At 40.1% G+C, this 16,196-nt stretch overlaps 1 protein-coding gene across 1 annotated transcript in view; it reads right to left on the reverse strand.

Annotated features, from left to right (window-relative positions):
* The window catches only part of rasgrf2a (Ras protein-specific guanine nucleotide-releasing factor 2a), a 52,480-nt gene that overhangs the window by 26,116 nt on the left and 10,168 nt on the right, over positions 1-16,196 (reverse strand). Inside the window, exons 3-12 of the mRNA XM_056466138.1 lie at positions 13,625-13,772; positions 12,964-13,053; positions 12,606-12,859; positions 10,767-10,846; positions 9,202-9,395; positions 7,884-7,993; positions 6,810-6,928; positions 3,713-3,873; positions 2,070-2,136; positions 1,789-1,925 (exon numbers count right to left, since the gene is read on the reverse strand). Coding sequence (XP_056322113.1) covers positions 1,789-1,925; positions 2,070-2,136; positions 3,713-3,873; positions 6,810-6,928; positions 7,884-7,993; positions 9,202-9,395; positions 10,767-10,846; positions 12,606-12,859; positions 12,964-13,053; positions 13,625-13,772 — 1,360 coding nt within the window. The remainder of the gene's footprint in view (positions 1-1,788; positions 1,926-2,069; positions 2,137-3,712; positions 3,874-6,809; positions 6,929-7,883; positions 7,994-9,201; positions 9,396-10,766; positions 10,847-12,605; positions 12,860-12,963; positions 13,054-13,624; positions 13,773-16,196) is intronic.

Below are 16,196 nucleotides of genomic sequence, written 5' to 3' on the forward strand. Positions count from 1 at the left end.
GGGAAACTGAAGCACCAGGAGGAAACCCACAGTAACACGAGGAGAACATACAAACTCCACACAGAAATGCCAACTGGCCCAGCTGGGACTCAAACCAGCGATCTTCTTGCTGTGAGGCGATCGTGCTACCCACTGCGCCACCATGACGTCCCATTAGCATCTCATCTGTGGATCAATTGGTACCAGGCCGCACAAGAAATCATTAATTATTTCTTTATTATCTGAGTCTGAACGATCTTTTATTTTGAAAAATGAACGTATTCTCTTGGTAACATCTCGGTCACTTGAGCGCCAAAATTTAACCCATAAGCAGCAAATTGAGTAAGAAACAGACGTCTTGGAAAGTTTCTTTGCGAAGGGGAAAAGGCCCAGTGACGAACCCACGAACTGCCAAGGAATAGATCCGCAACCCATTTCTCAACAAATCAGGTGAATCCAGCATGTCTGTGCCACTAACTGTTTTGCGAAATCCATTAACTATTGTGCAAATGTAAATAGTGTTGTGAGAAATGCACCAAAACCACTGGGAAAAAGTGTAAATAAGTGAATAAATAGCTTAAATGAAAGGAACAAGCGCAACCAAAATCAGTCACCAGGTCAAGTGCCCCCTTATAGGTTTAAAATGACCGCTCAGTTATGACATCCTGGCGCCGGGCCTGAATCACGATTTTGTACTGGACCAGGTCCAATACACAGTGGACATTGTACCACCCACTAATGTAAACCCATACTACTTTGTTGGTAGGGTGTAGGGTGGGAGGCTTGGGGAGTGTAGGCGATCGTCCAGTACATCGTCAAGCTGCAGGCTGAGGGCTGCAGCGAGGACTGTCTCGCCCCCCAGTTAAAAAAATCTTCAGAATTCTGCGAGTGCACAGCGAGTGACATAAGAACTGACCGATCAGCTTTCTATTTTGTATGGAATATACACATTTCGGCAGACTAATTATCTCAAACAAACACTGCAGTGCTTTCTCCATTAATAAAACTTGTATCAGAGTGACAGCAATGTTTTGTCAGTGTGTCATCCTCTGAGAAAACGGTTGATGGTCGCCTAGCAATTTACGTACACCCACCCCCTATTCCAGGCTGTGGTAAAATTGTCAAGTGTTGACCGGTCTGCAGTGATAAAAAGATTGTGGGTCCAGGTGGGGGTCCGGACCCACTAAGGGGTCGCAGGATAATGACGAGGAGTCGCTTGGGGATTTCCAAAACTAAATACTCAATAAAATATTTATTAAACTATTAGAATTACCATATTTTATTTATAACTCACAGAAGATACTAATATTTACGTTAAAGAAACAACAACAACACACAACAAAAATCCATCAGCCTTTCATTTTTTTAAAATATTAATATTAAATTAAAATAATAAATGACTATAAAAAATGATATGGTTATTAGACTGTTGCAATATGTATAATAATATTTAATAATATAATTATATAATTATATATATGCAATAATGTAATATTATTTTGTGTTGTCAATATGCTCATGTTTGCATATGCCTATAGTTTTGTGTGCAACGTTAAAAAATGGGGGTCGCAAGTCACTGACAATATTTTGGGGTTGCCGGCTGAAACGTTTGGGAACCCCTGCTCTAGAGGACTTGTAATATGAGCCTACCTTCAAAAAAGGTGGAGTGTTCCTTTAAATTTATAATATGAATATTTTAATGACCGTTCATCTGACCATTCTTTCTTCATACCTAGAGTTTGACGAAGCGTGTTCTCGTTTGATCTGAATGTCACATGCTTTACTTTGTGTTAAATGTGTAGACAGTACCTGGCTGATGTCGCTGGTCCAGGCTGCTTTTTCCTGTCGAGACGGGGCCAGAAGAACCACTGAAAATGAGGAGCCATCAGCAGGTTCAACCACGATCTTAAACTCGAGATGATTGAGACCCTGACCAGCGGCATTATCTGAGGACACAGGAAATCAAATATCACTCTGTGTCTTCTGGTATCAAGTACAATGTTAGATATTTCGCTCTGTTGTTGGTTGTGGTGCTAGTATAATAACAAACAGGGGTCATATTTAATACTTTTAAGATTGAAAACACTTACAGTCTTCATCACTGGTGTCCAGTTCCTCAATAAGAGTACACTCTATTAGAGACAGCGTGCCTCCTTGCTGTGGATTTGAGGAATGATTGTTAATTATTCATTTATAAATATATATATTTTGCATGAAATAGTTCACCCTGATGTCTGAAATGCTCTTTTCAATAAAGGTGCCACTCGTCAATGACTTCTACATTGTAAAAAATATGCATAAATAAGCAGTTTTCCATATTTTGTGTGTATTTATGCTTTTGAATTGCATTATGGGACCTTGAGCTTTCTTTCAACAACTTTTAACCTGGAAAAGTTGCCTTTTATTAACATTTTTAATAGTTTAAAGTTTTAATTAATGTGTTTTTTACAGTGTAGGATTGGTCATAACTTTCTAGTGGGCAACTTGATCTCAAAGCTTCATCAAATGATATAAAAAATGTATGGAATACTGTGTTAGTATTGTATGTATGGAATACTGTATGTTAGTATTGTATGTATGGAATACTGTTTCTGGGTCCAAGCTGCTACTCATTTTAAATAGAGAAAATATTCATTTATGACCACATAAACTAATGACTACAGTTTGATAAAGCATTTGGACCCGGAATCTGCTTTGCGTGACGTCACACTTAACACGTGGACAGCAAACCCAAGTTCCCAAGTAGCATTTTTTTTTGCTTTTATTATTAGTATTGATCCAGATCATAACTGTAATTTTTTTAAAGGGGCAAACTCACCGGCCACTTTATTAGGTACACCTTACTAGTACCGGGTTGGACCCCCTTTTGCCTTCAGAACTGCCTTAATCCTTTGTGGCATAGATTCAACAAGCTACTGGAAATATTCCTCAGAAATGTTTGATTTTTGTGGCCTTTTCTAAAAACCCTAGAGATGGTTGTGTGTGAAAATCCCAGTAGATCAGACAGGATTGGCCAGCCCAGTCACCAGACATGAACATTATTGAGCATGCCTGGGGTATTCATTGATAAATGAATCCATACCATCTTGATGAACTTTAGGAGTCCTGCAAGAATGCCATCTTTGCCATTCCAGATGACTTTATTTGAGTCGTGATTTGAGTCAATGCAGAGATGTATGGATGCAGTCCTCCAAGCTCATGATGGAGTCAGACACAATATTCATTCTTTTTCCACTGCAGCATGAGCACATATTCTATACTGGACATTATTTCTGTCTAAGCAAAGTCAGACATTACTGTCCTAATTGAATCATTAAAAATCAAGGCATGAACAAATTTTATTTTGGTTAAATAAGTGTAAACTTGGCGGTTCATTCTGCTGTGGCAACCCCGGATTAATAAAGGGACTAAGCCGAAAAGAAAATGAATGAATGAATGAAGTGTAATCTAGAGGCCTGTGCCTTTCATATAAGCCACTTCTGATGCCAAATGATCAACTAGAAGTCAGGTTATTGTTTGCTGTTCCTAAAACTTGGATAGGCAACAAGACTTTAGTCAGGTAGTGTATAATCATCATTCATGCTGAGTAATACTGGAGGTAAAGGAACAACCAGATTAAATGACTGGAATATTCTGGGTGAACTATTCCTTTAAGAAACACAAAGCATAGCATTGATTGTTAAAATAGCAGCAGTGAGTGTTGTTATTTATTTATTATTGTCGATGGACTCACTTTAAGCAGGTGCAGTTTCCCGCCGGAGGTCCGTGTGCAGACGAGGAAGTGTTTGGTGAAGAGGAAACACTGTCGTTCAGCTTCTTTCCTGAGCGTCAGCGAGCCCAGGCGCACTTTACTCAGTTTACCCTTCTCCACAGTGGGCAGCTGAATCAGAGAGCCTACAGGAGAAACCTCATTACCCAGAGCAAGGAGAACAGTATAAAGACAGTGTTTCAGCGCTGTCGCATCCAGAGCAGCTTTTCTGCGAGACGCGGCGCATTAAGATGGCACATTAGATCTCATTAGAGCACATTTCACACCTTCCTGTCAGTGTGGAGCAGTGTTGGATGAGACCAGTGTTTGGGTGGAGCTGAAACAAATATCACACACTGATAGTCATGCACAACTAGCCAATGACCTCAGTTATGATGGCTACTGATTAAAATAAGGTAATAACTTATGATCAAAATGAGAAATAATCAATATTTATATAGATAGACTGGTGGGTAAGTGGATGGATAAATGCATGGATGGGTGGATGAATAAATGGATGGGGATGAGTAGATGCAGATCAAACTGACTGAGTGGGTGGTTGGGTTGATTAACGGATAGATGGATGGATGGATGGACGGACGGACGGACGGACGGACGGACGGACAGACAGACAGATAGACAGATAGATAGATAGATGGATAGATAGATAGATAGATAGACAGATAGACAGATAGACAGATGGACAGATGGATAGATGGATAGATCGACGGATCGACGGATGGACGGATGGACGGACGGACAGACGGACGGACGGACGGACGGACGGACGGACAGACAGATAGACAGATAGACAGATGGATAGACGGATAGACGGACAGACGGACGGTTGGACGGATGGACGGATGGACGGATGGATGGATGGATGGATGGATGGATGGATAGATAGATAGATAAATGGATGGATGGATGGATGGATGGATGGATGGATGGATGGATGGATGGATGGATGGATGGTATAATTATATGGATGGATGGTAGGATGGGTGAGGAGATAAATGGATGACTAAATCAATAAAAGCATGGATAGACAAGTGAATGATTGAATGGAGGTATAGGTGGATGGATGAATGACTGGATGGATGGATATGGGTAAATGGACGGATGGATGGGCGTGAATGGAAAGATGGGTAAGTGGATAGGTGGATGAGAAAACAAATAAATGCTCTAATGAATGGATGGAGAAGTGAATGAGTGAATGGATGGAAGGATGAATGGGTTGGTATAATGTATGAGTGGTAGATCAATGGATAGGTGGATGTTTGGGGGTGAGTTGTTGGATGGATGAATGGATTGGTGGATGGATGAACAGGCTTATGTAGATGGATGGATAGGTGGATATAAGAAGGTGAGTTGTTGGATGAATGAGTGAATGGATAAATGTATGGATGGGTAGATGAACAAATGGTTGGACAAGAGAATGAGCAAATGGATGAATGGATGAATTGGTGGATGGGGATTAGTAGGTGGGTGGATGAATGGATTCATGTATAAAAAGACAGATGTGTAGGATGGGTGAGTGGATAAGTGGATGTATGGATAAATGTATGAATGGTTTAATGAATGAATGAATAAACAAGTGAAGGAGTGAATGGATGGATTAGTGGATAAGGAAGAGTAGATGAGTAGATGAATGAATGGATAGATTGGTGGGTGGATGTGTGGATGGATGGGTGGATGGGTGAGTGAATGGATAAATGCATGGTAGATGAACAAATGGTTGGACAAGTGAATGAGTAAATGGATGGATGGTTTAGTGGATGGGCATAAGTAGATGAATGAATGGATGTCTAAATAGGATGGAAGGATGGATGAATGGGTATAAGCAGATGGATGAATGAGGATGAGTAGTTGGATATATGTATGAATGGATGGATGAATGGATGGATATATAGATGAGGATAAGTAAATGGATGGATTAATAAATTAATAGATTGATGGATGGATGGTAGGATGAGTGAGGGGATAAAAGGATGAGTAAATTCATAAAAGCATGGATGAATGGATGGACAAGTGAATTGGTGAATGGATGTTTAGGTGGATTGATAATTGACTGGATGGATAATAGGAGGGGATAAAGGGATGAGTAAATAAATAAATGCCCAAATGAATGGATGGAGAAGTGAATGAGTGAATGGATGGAGGGATGGATGTGTTGGTATAAGTAGATGAATGGATAGGTGGATATATGGAGGTGAGTTGTTGGATGGATGGATGGATGGATGAATGAGTGAATAGAGGATGGATGGATAGATGGATGAATGGGTATAAGTGGATGGATGAAGATGAATAGTTGGATATATGTATGAATGGATGGATGAATAAATCAATGAATGGATGGATGGAGAAGTAAATGAGTGAATGGGTGGAAGGGTGGATGTGTTGATATGAGTACATGAATGGATAGGTGGATATATGGAGGTGAGTTATTGGATGGATGGAGAAGTGAATGAGTGAATGGATGGAAGGAGGTATGTGTTGATATAAGTACATGAATGGATAGGTGGATATATGGAGGTGAGTTGCTGGATAGATGGATGGATGGATGGATGGATGAGTGAATAGAGGATGGATGGATGAATGGGTATAAGTGGATCGTTGAGGATGAATAGTTGGATATATGTATGAATGGATGGATGAATAAATCAATGAATGGATGGATGGAGAAGTGAATGGATGGAAGGATGGATGTGTTGATATAAGTACATGAATGGATAGGTGGATATATGGAGGTGAGTTGCTGGATAGATGGATGGATGGATGGATGGATGAGTGAATAGAGGATGGATGGATGAATGGGTATAAGTGGATCGTTGAGGATGAATAGTTGGATATATGTATGAACGGATGGATGAATGAATCAATGAATGGATGGTTGGATGGATGGATGGATGGATGAATGGATGTACAGATAAATAGGTGGACGGATGGACAGATAGAGGATGTGGCTCATCCAGCAGATCATATAACTAACAATGTTGTAGAACAACAAAACAAACAGGAAGAAAATGAGTTGTAAAATGGTGCTGCTGCACATATATGATGCTGTGATGGTGTGTCTCACCCTGCCGTACAAACGTCTGACTGGTGTCCAGCAGGATATCACAGCCCTCCACAATCATTCGCTCGATCGCTAGATTCTTACGGATGTTTTCTGTGTCACTCACTTCATCATGCATCATTCTGAGAACAAACACATACAAATGAATACAAATACACAGCTAGATCATCTCAACACTGAACTTTAAAAGGGGGGAAAGGGTTCATGTTGATGGATTTGTTTGATATGATGGTTTGAAGTAAAATTATACATATTAGTGACTGAAATCTAATGTTGCTTCACAGATAAGTAAGGCAACATCCCACATAGCAAATGTTCTCTGGCCCAGCTCCGGGCCACACAATAACTTTTCCCTCAGCCCAAGTACCGCAAAGAATGACGGTCCTGAAGTGGCCCATTACTGGATTAAAGACAAGGGCCACACATGGGCCGTAACTGGCCCAAATCTCAGCCAATGTATCACCCTTAACTGGCCCTGGGCCAAAACAGGTTTATTATTGGTACCTATTCTCAGTTAAAAGTTTATACTTTACCAGAAAGCCCACAAACTGAGCCAGTTTAACCCAGCCTAATGTTACCTAATACCTAATGTTACCTAAACAATGTGAAGAATCGCTACACTGATCTGGGCCACACACCTCCCATCCACAACTGGCCCAAATGTAGTTTGCCGTCATGCCTGCAGTGGCATCATTGCCATGCATGGCCCACATTATGCATTGCCAGTGCCGGCAACACACCAGCAGTGCCATAATGAGGCCACATTTGGGCCAAGTCCATTTGCTATGTGGGATATGTTTCTTTTTAAATAAATACACAGATTTGTAGATTGTGTATTTATGGATTTAGGGCCTATATAAGTCTATAATGATTCATAAAGCAACTCCAGAGCTATCACACCCAACAATAACATCATGAGGTTTCTGTGATGAACTTGTGCTGCAAAGAACCACCCATCTATATAAACCCAGATAATAAAATGAATACTGTCTCCTCTCATCATATTAGACTATTGAAGAATAGAGTGGAATATTCACATGCTTCTCTAATGGGTATTCTCTTTTAGCTTTTACTCACTTGGACAGTTCTTCTAGTTTGGATTTGGCAAATTCCAGACTCTTGCGCTCCACATGTTCATGAGGCGTGTGAGCGAGGAGCTCGTGGAGTGTGATGATGTATCGTGGGATCTAATACCAATACAAATAATCGAATATTTCAATGCCAACAACAACATATACATTTGTTCACACTGAATGCTTAAAGAAACAGGCTTTTTTGGAAATATTATAGTTTTATCGTGGTTGGTGAAACCACGTATATGTTTTTTATAGTTGTAGACTCGTGTTAACCTGTGTCTACAAAGTCACACATGAGCGGATATTTTCTGCTGTGTGGTACACTCCGTTACACTTCCGGTGTGTGCTACGTTCCCTTTCCATAAAGAATCTGTAACTGTAAATTTGTTTCGGGACTGTTAAAAGTGTTTTGTGTCTTGTTAATTTTTTTTTCTGAAATGTAAATTTGTTTCGTCTTTGGTAAAATAGTTTTTCCTATATAATTGTGTCTTATGATAAAAATGTTTTCCAAAATGTAAATTTGTCTCAAGCTTTGTAAGAGCGTTTTACACTTTGTAATGTTGATTTGCACCTCCTGGCCACCGTAGATTTTTGAATCCATTTTTGAATTCATTCAGTCGATCTCCAGGTCTGGCAGGAGCACTTTTAGCTTAGCTTAGCATAAATCATTGAATCGGATTAGACCATTAGCATCTTGCTCAAAAATGACCGGTTTTGATCATTTTTCTATTTAAAGCTGGTCTCTTCTGCAGTTGACTAAGACTGACGGAGAAAGGAAATTTGCTGTTTAATATGTCAGTATGAATAGGAACTATACTCTCATTCTGGCACAATAATCAAGGAACTTTGTTGCTGTACCATGGCTGCAGCAGGCGCAATGATATTACACAGAACTTGAAATTAGTCCACAGCTATATATAACTAGGTGACAGTGCTACATTATATAATTGTGCCTGCTTTAACCATGGCACTACAGCAAAGTTCCTTGATTATTACGCCAGAATGACAAAATAGTTCCTTGACATATTGACAGAAAATAGCAACTTTTCATTTTCCATCAGTTTTAGTACACAATATAACCACAGAAGACTTCAACAGGAAGATTATCAAAACTTCATTTTTAAACAAGATGCTAATGGTCTAATCGGATTCAATAATTTATGCTAAGCTAAGCTAAAAGTGCTCCCGCCAGACCCAGAGATCGGCTGAATGGATTCAAAACTGGTAAATCTCGATTGGGGAGCTGTCAACGGAGCTTATTTACCATAAAAAGTGGAGAGTAAATAAAATGATATAAATATGAGAGTTCAGCTGCTCACCTGAAACATGGGGTATGTGAGGAAGGTCTCCAGCATTCGGCCCTCACAGGCGGCGTTCGCTTCATACTGCTTCAGGAGCTTGTCGAAGTCTCGGTTCTGTTTACAGTTGGCCAGAACCTGTAAACTGTACTGATGGTTTCGCACAAACTCCTGATAAATGTTCAGCATTGGCAGCAAGATGTCGAAGAGATCCGCTGAAACATGACAGTTTGCTTTTCAGACATTTGCATCATGTTTTTGCTGAAGACTTTTAGACACAACCGTGAAATAGAAGTAATCGCAGCCACTGGAAAGAAGTCACGAGGCTTTTATTTTGAAATTGTTATATTTGATTTCTCTCTCGTTCTGCTGTTACTTTAAATTCTATGTGGGGAGAAGACAAAAAACGTTTTTAGTACATGTACAATGCTATCTCATGACAATTCGTAACTTTGATTGAGCGGCTAATTTGTTTGAATTCGGATGTCTCATTCATATAATTTAGTATGGTTTGCTTATCCTCCAATGTCAGCTTGGTTTAGCGGCGAGGTTTGGTGCCACGTCTCCTTTTAAAAATCATACATTTTCGTATGAATTCATTCGTAATAGCTACTACAAAACGTAAAATAGTTTCGTTTCCTCGTGATCAGGCTGTAATGTACACTACCTGACAAAAGTCTTGTCGCCGTTCCCAGTTGTAAGAGCAACAAATAATAACTGGACTTCTAGTTGATCATTTGGAAAAGAGGCAGAAGGTCGATTTGGCCAATAAATCATCTGTTGAACTGCATCCCAATCATCACAAATACTGCAGAAGATCTACTGGAACCCGCATGGATCCAAGATTCTCACAGAAATCCGTTAAGTTTAGTGCGAGAGATCTGCAGAGTGGATGATCAACATCAGCAGCCTGAGGTATCAAGACATTTGTGCTGCCCATTACATTACAAACCACAGGAGAGGGGGAATTCTCCAGCAGGATAGCGCTCCTCATACTTCAGCCTCCACATCAAAGCTCCTAAAAGCAAAGAAGGTCAAGGCGCTCCAGGATTGGCCAACCCAGTCACCAGATTCAAACCTTATTGAGCATGTCTGGGGTAAGATGGATGAGGCATTGAAGATGAATCCAAAGCATCTTGATGAACTCTGGGAGTCCTGCAAGAAGGCTTTCTTTGCCATTCCAGATGACTTTATTAATCAGTGATTTGAGTCATTGCAGAGATGTATGGATGCAGTCCTCCAAGCTCATGATGGAGTCAGACACAATATTCATTCTGTTTCCACTGCAGCATGACCACATATTCTATACTGGACATTGTTGAAAGTCAGACCTTACTGTCCTAATGAAATCAGTCAAAATCAAGCCATGATCATATTTTATTGTGGTCAAATAAGTGTAATCTAGAGGCCTTTGCCTTACATATAAGCCACTTCTGATACCAAATCAAGTAGAAGTCAAGTTATTATTTGTTGTTCCTAAAACTTGCATAAGACTTTTGTCAGGTAATATATGTATGATTGTTGTGACAAATAAAATCAAAATTTAATTTGAACCAAAACTGCAACTTGAAGGAAAAAAAACTCACCTAAAACTAACGTTGGCCAGTTGGCTATCCGAGCCTTCAAGCCTTGGTGAAATATCTCATGGAGAAACATTATCGTCTCACTTAGAAACAACAACAACAACAACAACAACAACAAAAAACCAATCAGATATTCAGAGTTCATTACTTTTCATCTGTGAAAAAAGGAATTAGATCTTAAAACATTTACTGGGGTTATTTCATTCAACAGTGCTAAAAGTTAACAATGTTGCCAAATTGAACTTGCAGTGTGTATTAATTAAAGGTGCTGTATGTAAGTTTTGAGTCTCTTCTAAAGCATAAAAATACCATAATATGTTTGCAAATATTTTAGAAACATGCTAAGTGGACATTCTTGTTTATTTGATATTCTGCTTTGAAAATGTGCATGACGTGCTGTAACGTCTGTCTTTGTTTTGGTTATTTAACCCGACCAATGCCAGTTTGGCCAATTATATTTCAGCAGCCCGGGTTGTCTTGGTGGAAAATATTAGATTCATTCAGTCAGTAAGGCTCTCAAAGCACTCGTCCATGACCGAAATGTGACCTCCGGTGGACAGTAGCAGCCCCTGAAATGACACGCGGATTCAGAGTTCCACATGAGCTGGTTATTAAATATCAAATAATAGAAATATTATGAACATAAACATTAGGTGAGCAGGGTACATTGTAACCCTGTGTATTAACAACGTGCTACGTGACGAGATACGCAGTGATAAGCAATTAGGCTGTTTGCACCAGACGCAACACGACAGAAATGTAAATACAGCCATTCAGAAGCACAGAATAGTGCACTCACTGCACTCCAGCGAAATGGTAAGGTTTACAATGTAATTAATACATATTAATCCTCTTTAACATTATTAAATATAGATGCTGAATCACTGATATGTGTTGGCTTGCACTGAGTCTCAGTTCTGAAGTTCAATTTCAAACAGTTTAATTTATTTTCAAGATCTGAGGTGAACTATCTGCTGCTGCTTTCAGTAGTATGGCAATAAATATCATGTGAAATGGCATTCATGCTCACACTGTTAGCATTTAACATTGAATAAAGCACATGAGGTGTACCTGAGGAGATCATTGTCAGTTTATCCTGTTGTTCAGCTGCAAGAAATAGAAGCCGCTTCTAAAATATCAATTTCAGGTGTTGGTTAGGATAAAAACTCCTTCTAGTATGGGAAATATGTCTTCTTTTAGTTAGAAAATGGTGCAAATCAGCCTAAAATCAGACTTTAGACTCGATAGTCAGGTACACTCATGTCGATCTGGAAACCTGCGGTTGCTTGGACTCGTCAGAGGACGAGCCGAGTGAAAATGTATTTTGATCCAGGAGTGCAATACCAAGTTCAACCACTGGGTGTCACTATTACATGCTGCACCTTTAAAAATCATTGATGTTTTATGAAACCAAGTTGAATAAGGCAGAATTTAGTTTGCCAGATGATCATTCAGAAATGATTGTAATATGCAGATTTAGTGCTCGGTTAAAGCGCTAAAACCCCATTGTTATTGTTATGGTTTTCTAAGACCATAATTCTGATGTCAAATTAATCAAACAGACCATAAGCTGCAAACCTGAGGGCATAACTTTTGTCAAACAGCTGGGGGGCAATAAACAGCATTTATCAAGATCAAAATTTGAAGGGCGCATATGTCATACAGCTGAAACTGTACTTGGTGTGTGTGCGCATGTGATTGAAAATGGGAAAGTGGGCATTTGCACCAAAGCACTTTGAGGGAAGGGGGAAGACTTGAAATTAAGGTGAGTTATAAAATGAGATTATTTCCAAATAAAAAAAGCGCAGTGTTGCTTTAAGATCATCATGAGCACATGTATACCTATTGAGGAAGACACTGCTGACATCGTCGTGACTAATGGGGGGTTTTTTGGAGCTGGCCGCCATCCGGAGCGGCCGGAGGAAGCAGTTGACCAGGATGGAGAGCTGGAGCACGTACTCCGTCTCGGCCTCCACCATATTAAAGACGATCTGGTTCCTCTTCCTCATGCTCTCGGCGTGAGGCGAGCAGATGTAGTCCTGCACGATGATCTTCCACTTCCTCCTGCAGAGCCAACCACGCATGAAGCTCTGCACCTGTGAGGAAACACGCAAAGCAGACGCCCAACAAGTGACCCACTTATAAAGACACAGCTGTGATGATGGTGTCAATAAGACAGAATAGGGAATATCAAACCAACCATCTTGATTTTCTTGATGTCTGGATCTTCTTCGTCTTGAATGGACTGAAAGGGCAACATCCTCTCTTTTGATTTGTTCAGAACAACAATCTGTAACAGAGATAACACAGTTATTTAAAGCATTAGCTCATCACCTATTCACACTTTAAACCTTTATGAGGGATTTGTTCTTCATAAAAGAAGATATTTTAGATGGCTCAGTGGTTAGCACTGTCAGCTCACAGTAAGAAGGTCGCTGGTTCGAGTCCCGGCTGGGTCAGTTGGCATTTCTGTGTAGAGTTTGCATGTTCTCCCAGTGTTGGTGTGGGTTTCCTCCGGGTGCTCCGGTTTCCCCCACAGTCATTAAATTTACAGTAAATAAACCCACGCGACCACAGGGAGAACCTGCAAACTCCACACAGAAACCCCAACTGACCCAGCCGAGGCTTGAACCAGTGACCTTCTTGCTGTGTGGTGACAGCACTACCTACTGCGCCACTGCGTCGCCCCTAATGTAAAAATGATAAACCAATTAAGTGTTTATTTGAAGATCATCCAAAGTAACAGATGTGAACTGTATTAGGCTGATTTCCATTCGTCATTCCGAACATGAGTCTGTTACCTATTGGACCTTTTTCTGGCACCTGGCAACCCTGGATTGGGCTGATTACGATAAACTAACCTCGGCCTTCAGCCTCTCGATCTCTGTATCCTGGTCCTCCAGTTGAGTCCGCAGCTGATTTGCCGCCACCTTTTCCGTCTCCATGATCTGCACTAGATGGATGTATTTCTGCATGAGAACTTCCCGCTCGATGATCAGATCTGAATAACTGCCCGCGGCAGCAGAGGGACAAAGAAACATGTTTAGAAACTAAATAAATCAATGAGCTTTACTTCAGAAACCACAAACAAACGCAAAACAGGATTAATGGAATTAATTAAAACTTCATTATTTCAATTACCAGAAAACAAACATATAACATTACTCATTATTCACAATATATACACAGCTCATTATTGTTTTAAGATTTGGCATGGCCTTACTTGGCCACCCCTAAGAAAATTTTCTGGGGGCGCCACTGAATACACCTTTAAGGCTGTGACTCGGAAGTGACATCATTTGACGGAGGAGAAGCTGACAGTGATCTAGAATACATTCTATCTATGAATTGTATGATTTTATGCTTGTTTTTGTAAGATTTTTTGAAGACAACAGGCTTAAAGTTCAGGCCTCGTCACATTTTTACAAGTCAAAATGTACGTTTCTGGAAGAACGTCCCTATAATTGTAGTGAACAGTTCATAATGTGACAGTTTTCTCATAATGTAATCAAATCATGAGTTCTTTTTTTTTTTAAATCATACCTATATATGCTTGTGTGGTGAGTCGAATTTTATCATATCAATCCAGTGTTGAATCCTCTCCAATCAGAATTCACAGAAAACCACTACTGATACAAAGATTTTGGTGAAATCTGACATACTGACAGATAAAATCGTGCTTGCTTTCCTACTTTATATTAAATCCATCAAAACTACATGCTGCTATAATGAAGCTTTTAGTTAAAGCCGGTTTAGTAAAGGCACCACTGAGGTCTTAATCTATGGACCACATGCAAAAACTGTGACGTAACTTTCAGACACAAGATCATTTTTCATTAGCATATCAGTGGTTTTTGATTTTTTTTGCTTTTATATATAAATTTACACTCACTGGCCGATTTATTAGGTACACCTTACTAGTACCGGGTTGGACCCTTTTTTGCCTTCAGAATCGCCTTTATCCTTCATGGCATTGATTCAACAAGGTACTGGAAATATTCCTCAGAGATTTTGCTCCATACTGACATGATAGCATCACGCAGTTGCTGCAGATTTGTCGGCTGCACGTCCATGATGCCAATCTCCCGTTCCACCACATCCCAAAGGTGCTCTATTGGATTGAGAACTGGTGACTGTGGAGGCCATTTGAGTACAGTGAACTTGAGTACACTGTCATGTTCAAGAAACCAGTCTGAGATGATTCCCGCTTTATGACATATTTATGACATACTTTATGAAGTTATCCTGCTGGAAGTAGCCATCAGAAGATGGGTACACTGTGTTGGTACTAATGGGCCCAACGTGTGCCAAGAAAATATCCCCCACACCATTACACCCCCACCACCAGCCTGAACCGCTGATACAAGGCAGGATGGATCCATGCTTTCATGTTGTTGATGCCAAATTCTGACCCGACCATCCGAATGTGGCAGCAGAAATGGAGACTCATCAGACCAGGCAACGTTTCTCCAATCTTCTATTGTCCAGTTTTGGTGAGCCTGTGTGAATTGTAGCCTCAGTTTCCTGTTCTTAGCTGACAGGAGCGGCACCCGGTGTGGTCTTCTGCTGCTGTAGCCCATCTGCCACAAGGTTGGACGTGTTGTGTGTTCAGAGATGCTCTTCTGCAGACCTCAGTTGTAACGAGTGCTTATTTGAGTTACTGTTGCCTTTCTACCAGTCTGGCCATTCTCCTCTGACCTGTGGCATTAGCAAGGCATTTGCGCCCACAGAACTGCCGCTCACTGGATATTTCCTCTTTGTCAGACCATTCTCTGTAAACCCTAGAGATGGTTGTGTGTGAAAATCCCAGTAGATCAGCAGTTTCTGAAATACTCAGAGCAGCCCGTCTAACAACAACAACCATGCCACGTTCAAAGTCTCTTAAATCCCCTTTCTTCCACATTCTGATGCTCGCTTTGAAAAACAGCAGATCATCTTGACCCTGTCTGCATGCCTAAATGCATTGAGTTGCTGCCATGTGATTGGCTGATTAGAAATTTGCGTTGAAGAGCAGTTGGACTGATGTACCTAATAAAGTGGCCAGTTAGTTTGTGTGTGTGTGTGTGTGTGTGTGTGTGTGTGTGTGTGTGTGTGTGTGTGTGTGTATATATTAGATTGAGATAAGTCACATTTGTTGATGATTCTTGTAAATTTGAGCTTGAGCATATTTGTAACACTATATAACGACTCAAATGTGGGTGAGCTGACGTTAGTTTAGCCTCAATTACATACTTTAGTAATGTCTCTTAATATTTTGAATCTGTTTATTCTTTACTTCTCTAATACGTTTGTACTTTTTCTAATACCATTTTTCATGTTTAATAGTTTTTATTTTTTATGTCTATATAGCTTTTTATTAAATTAAAATGAGTTATTAAAGTAGTTTAAGTAAAAAAAATAAAGAATAAACAGTGCCTAAAATAAAGTAACAAA

The sequence above is a fragment of the Danio aesculapii genome, chromosome 10 (genome assembly GCF_903798145.1).
Source record: "Danio aesculapii chromosome 10, fDanAes4.1, whole genome shotgun sequence".
Lineage (NCBI taxonomy): Eukaryota > Metazoa > Chordata > Actinopteri > Cypriniformes > Danionidae > Danio > Danio aesculapii.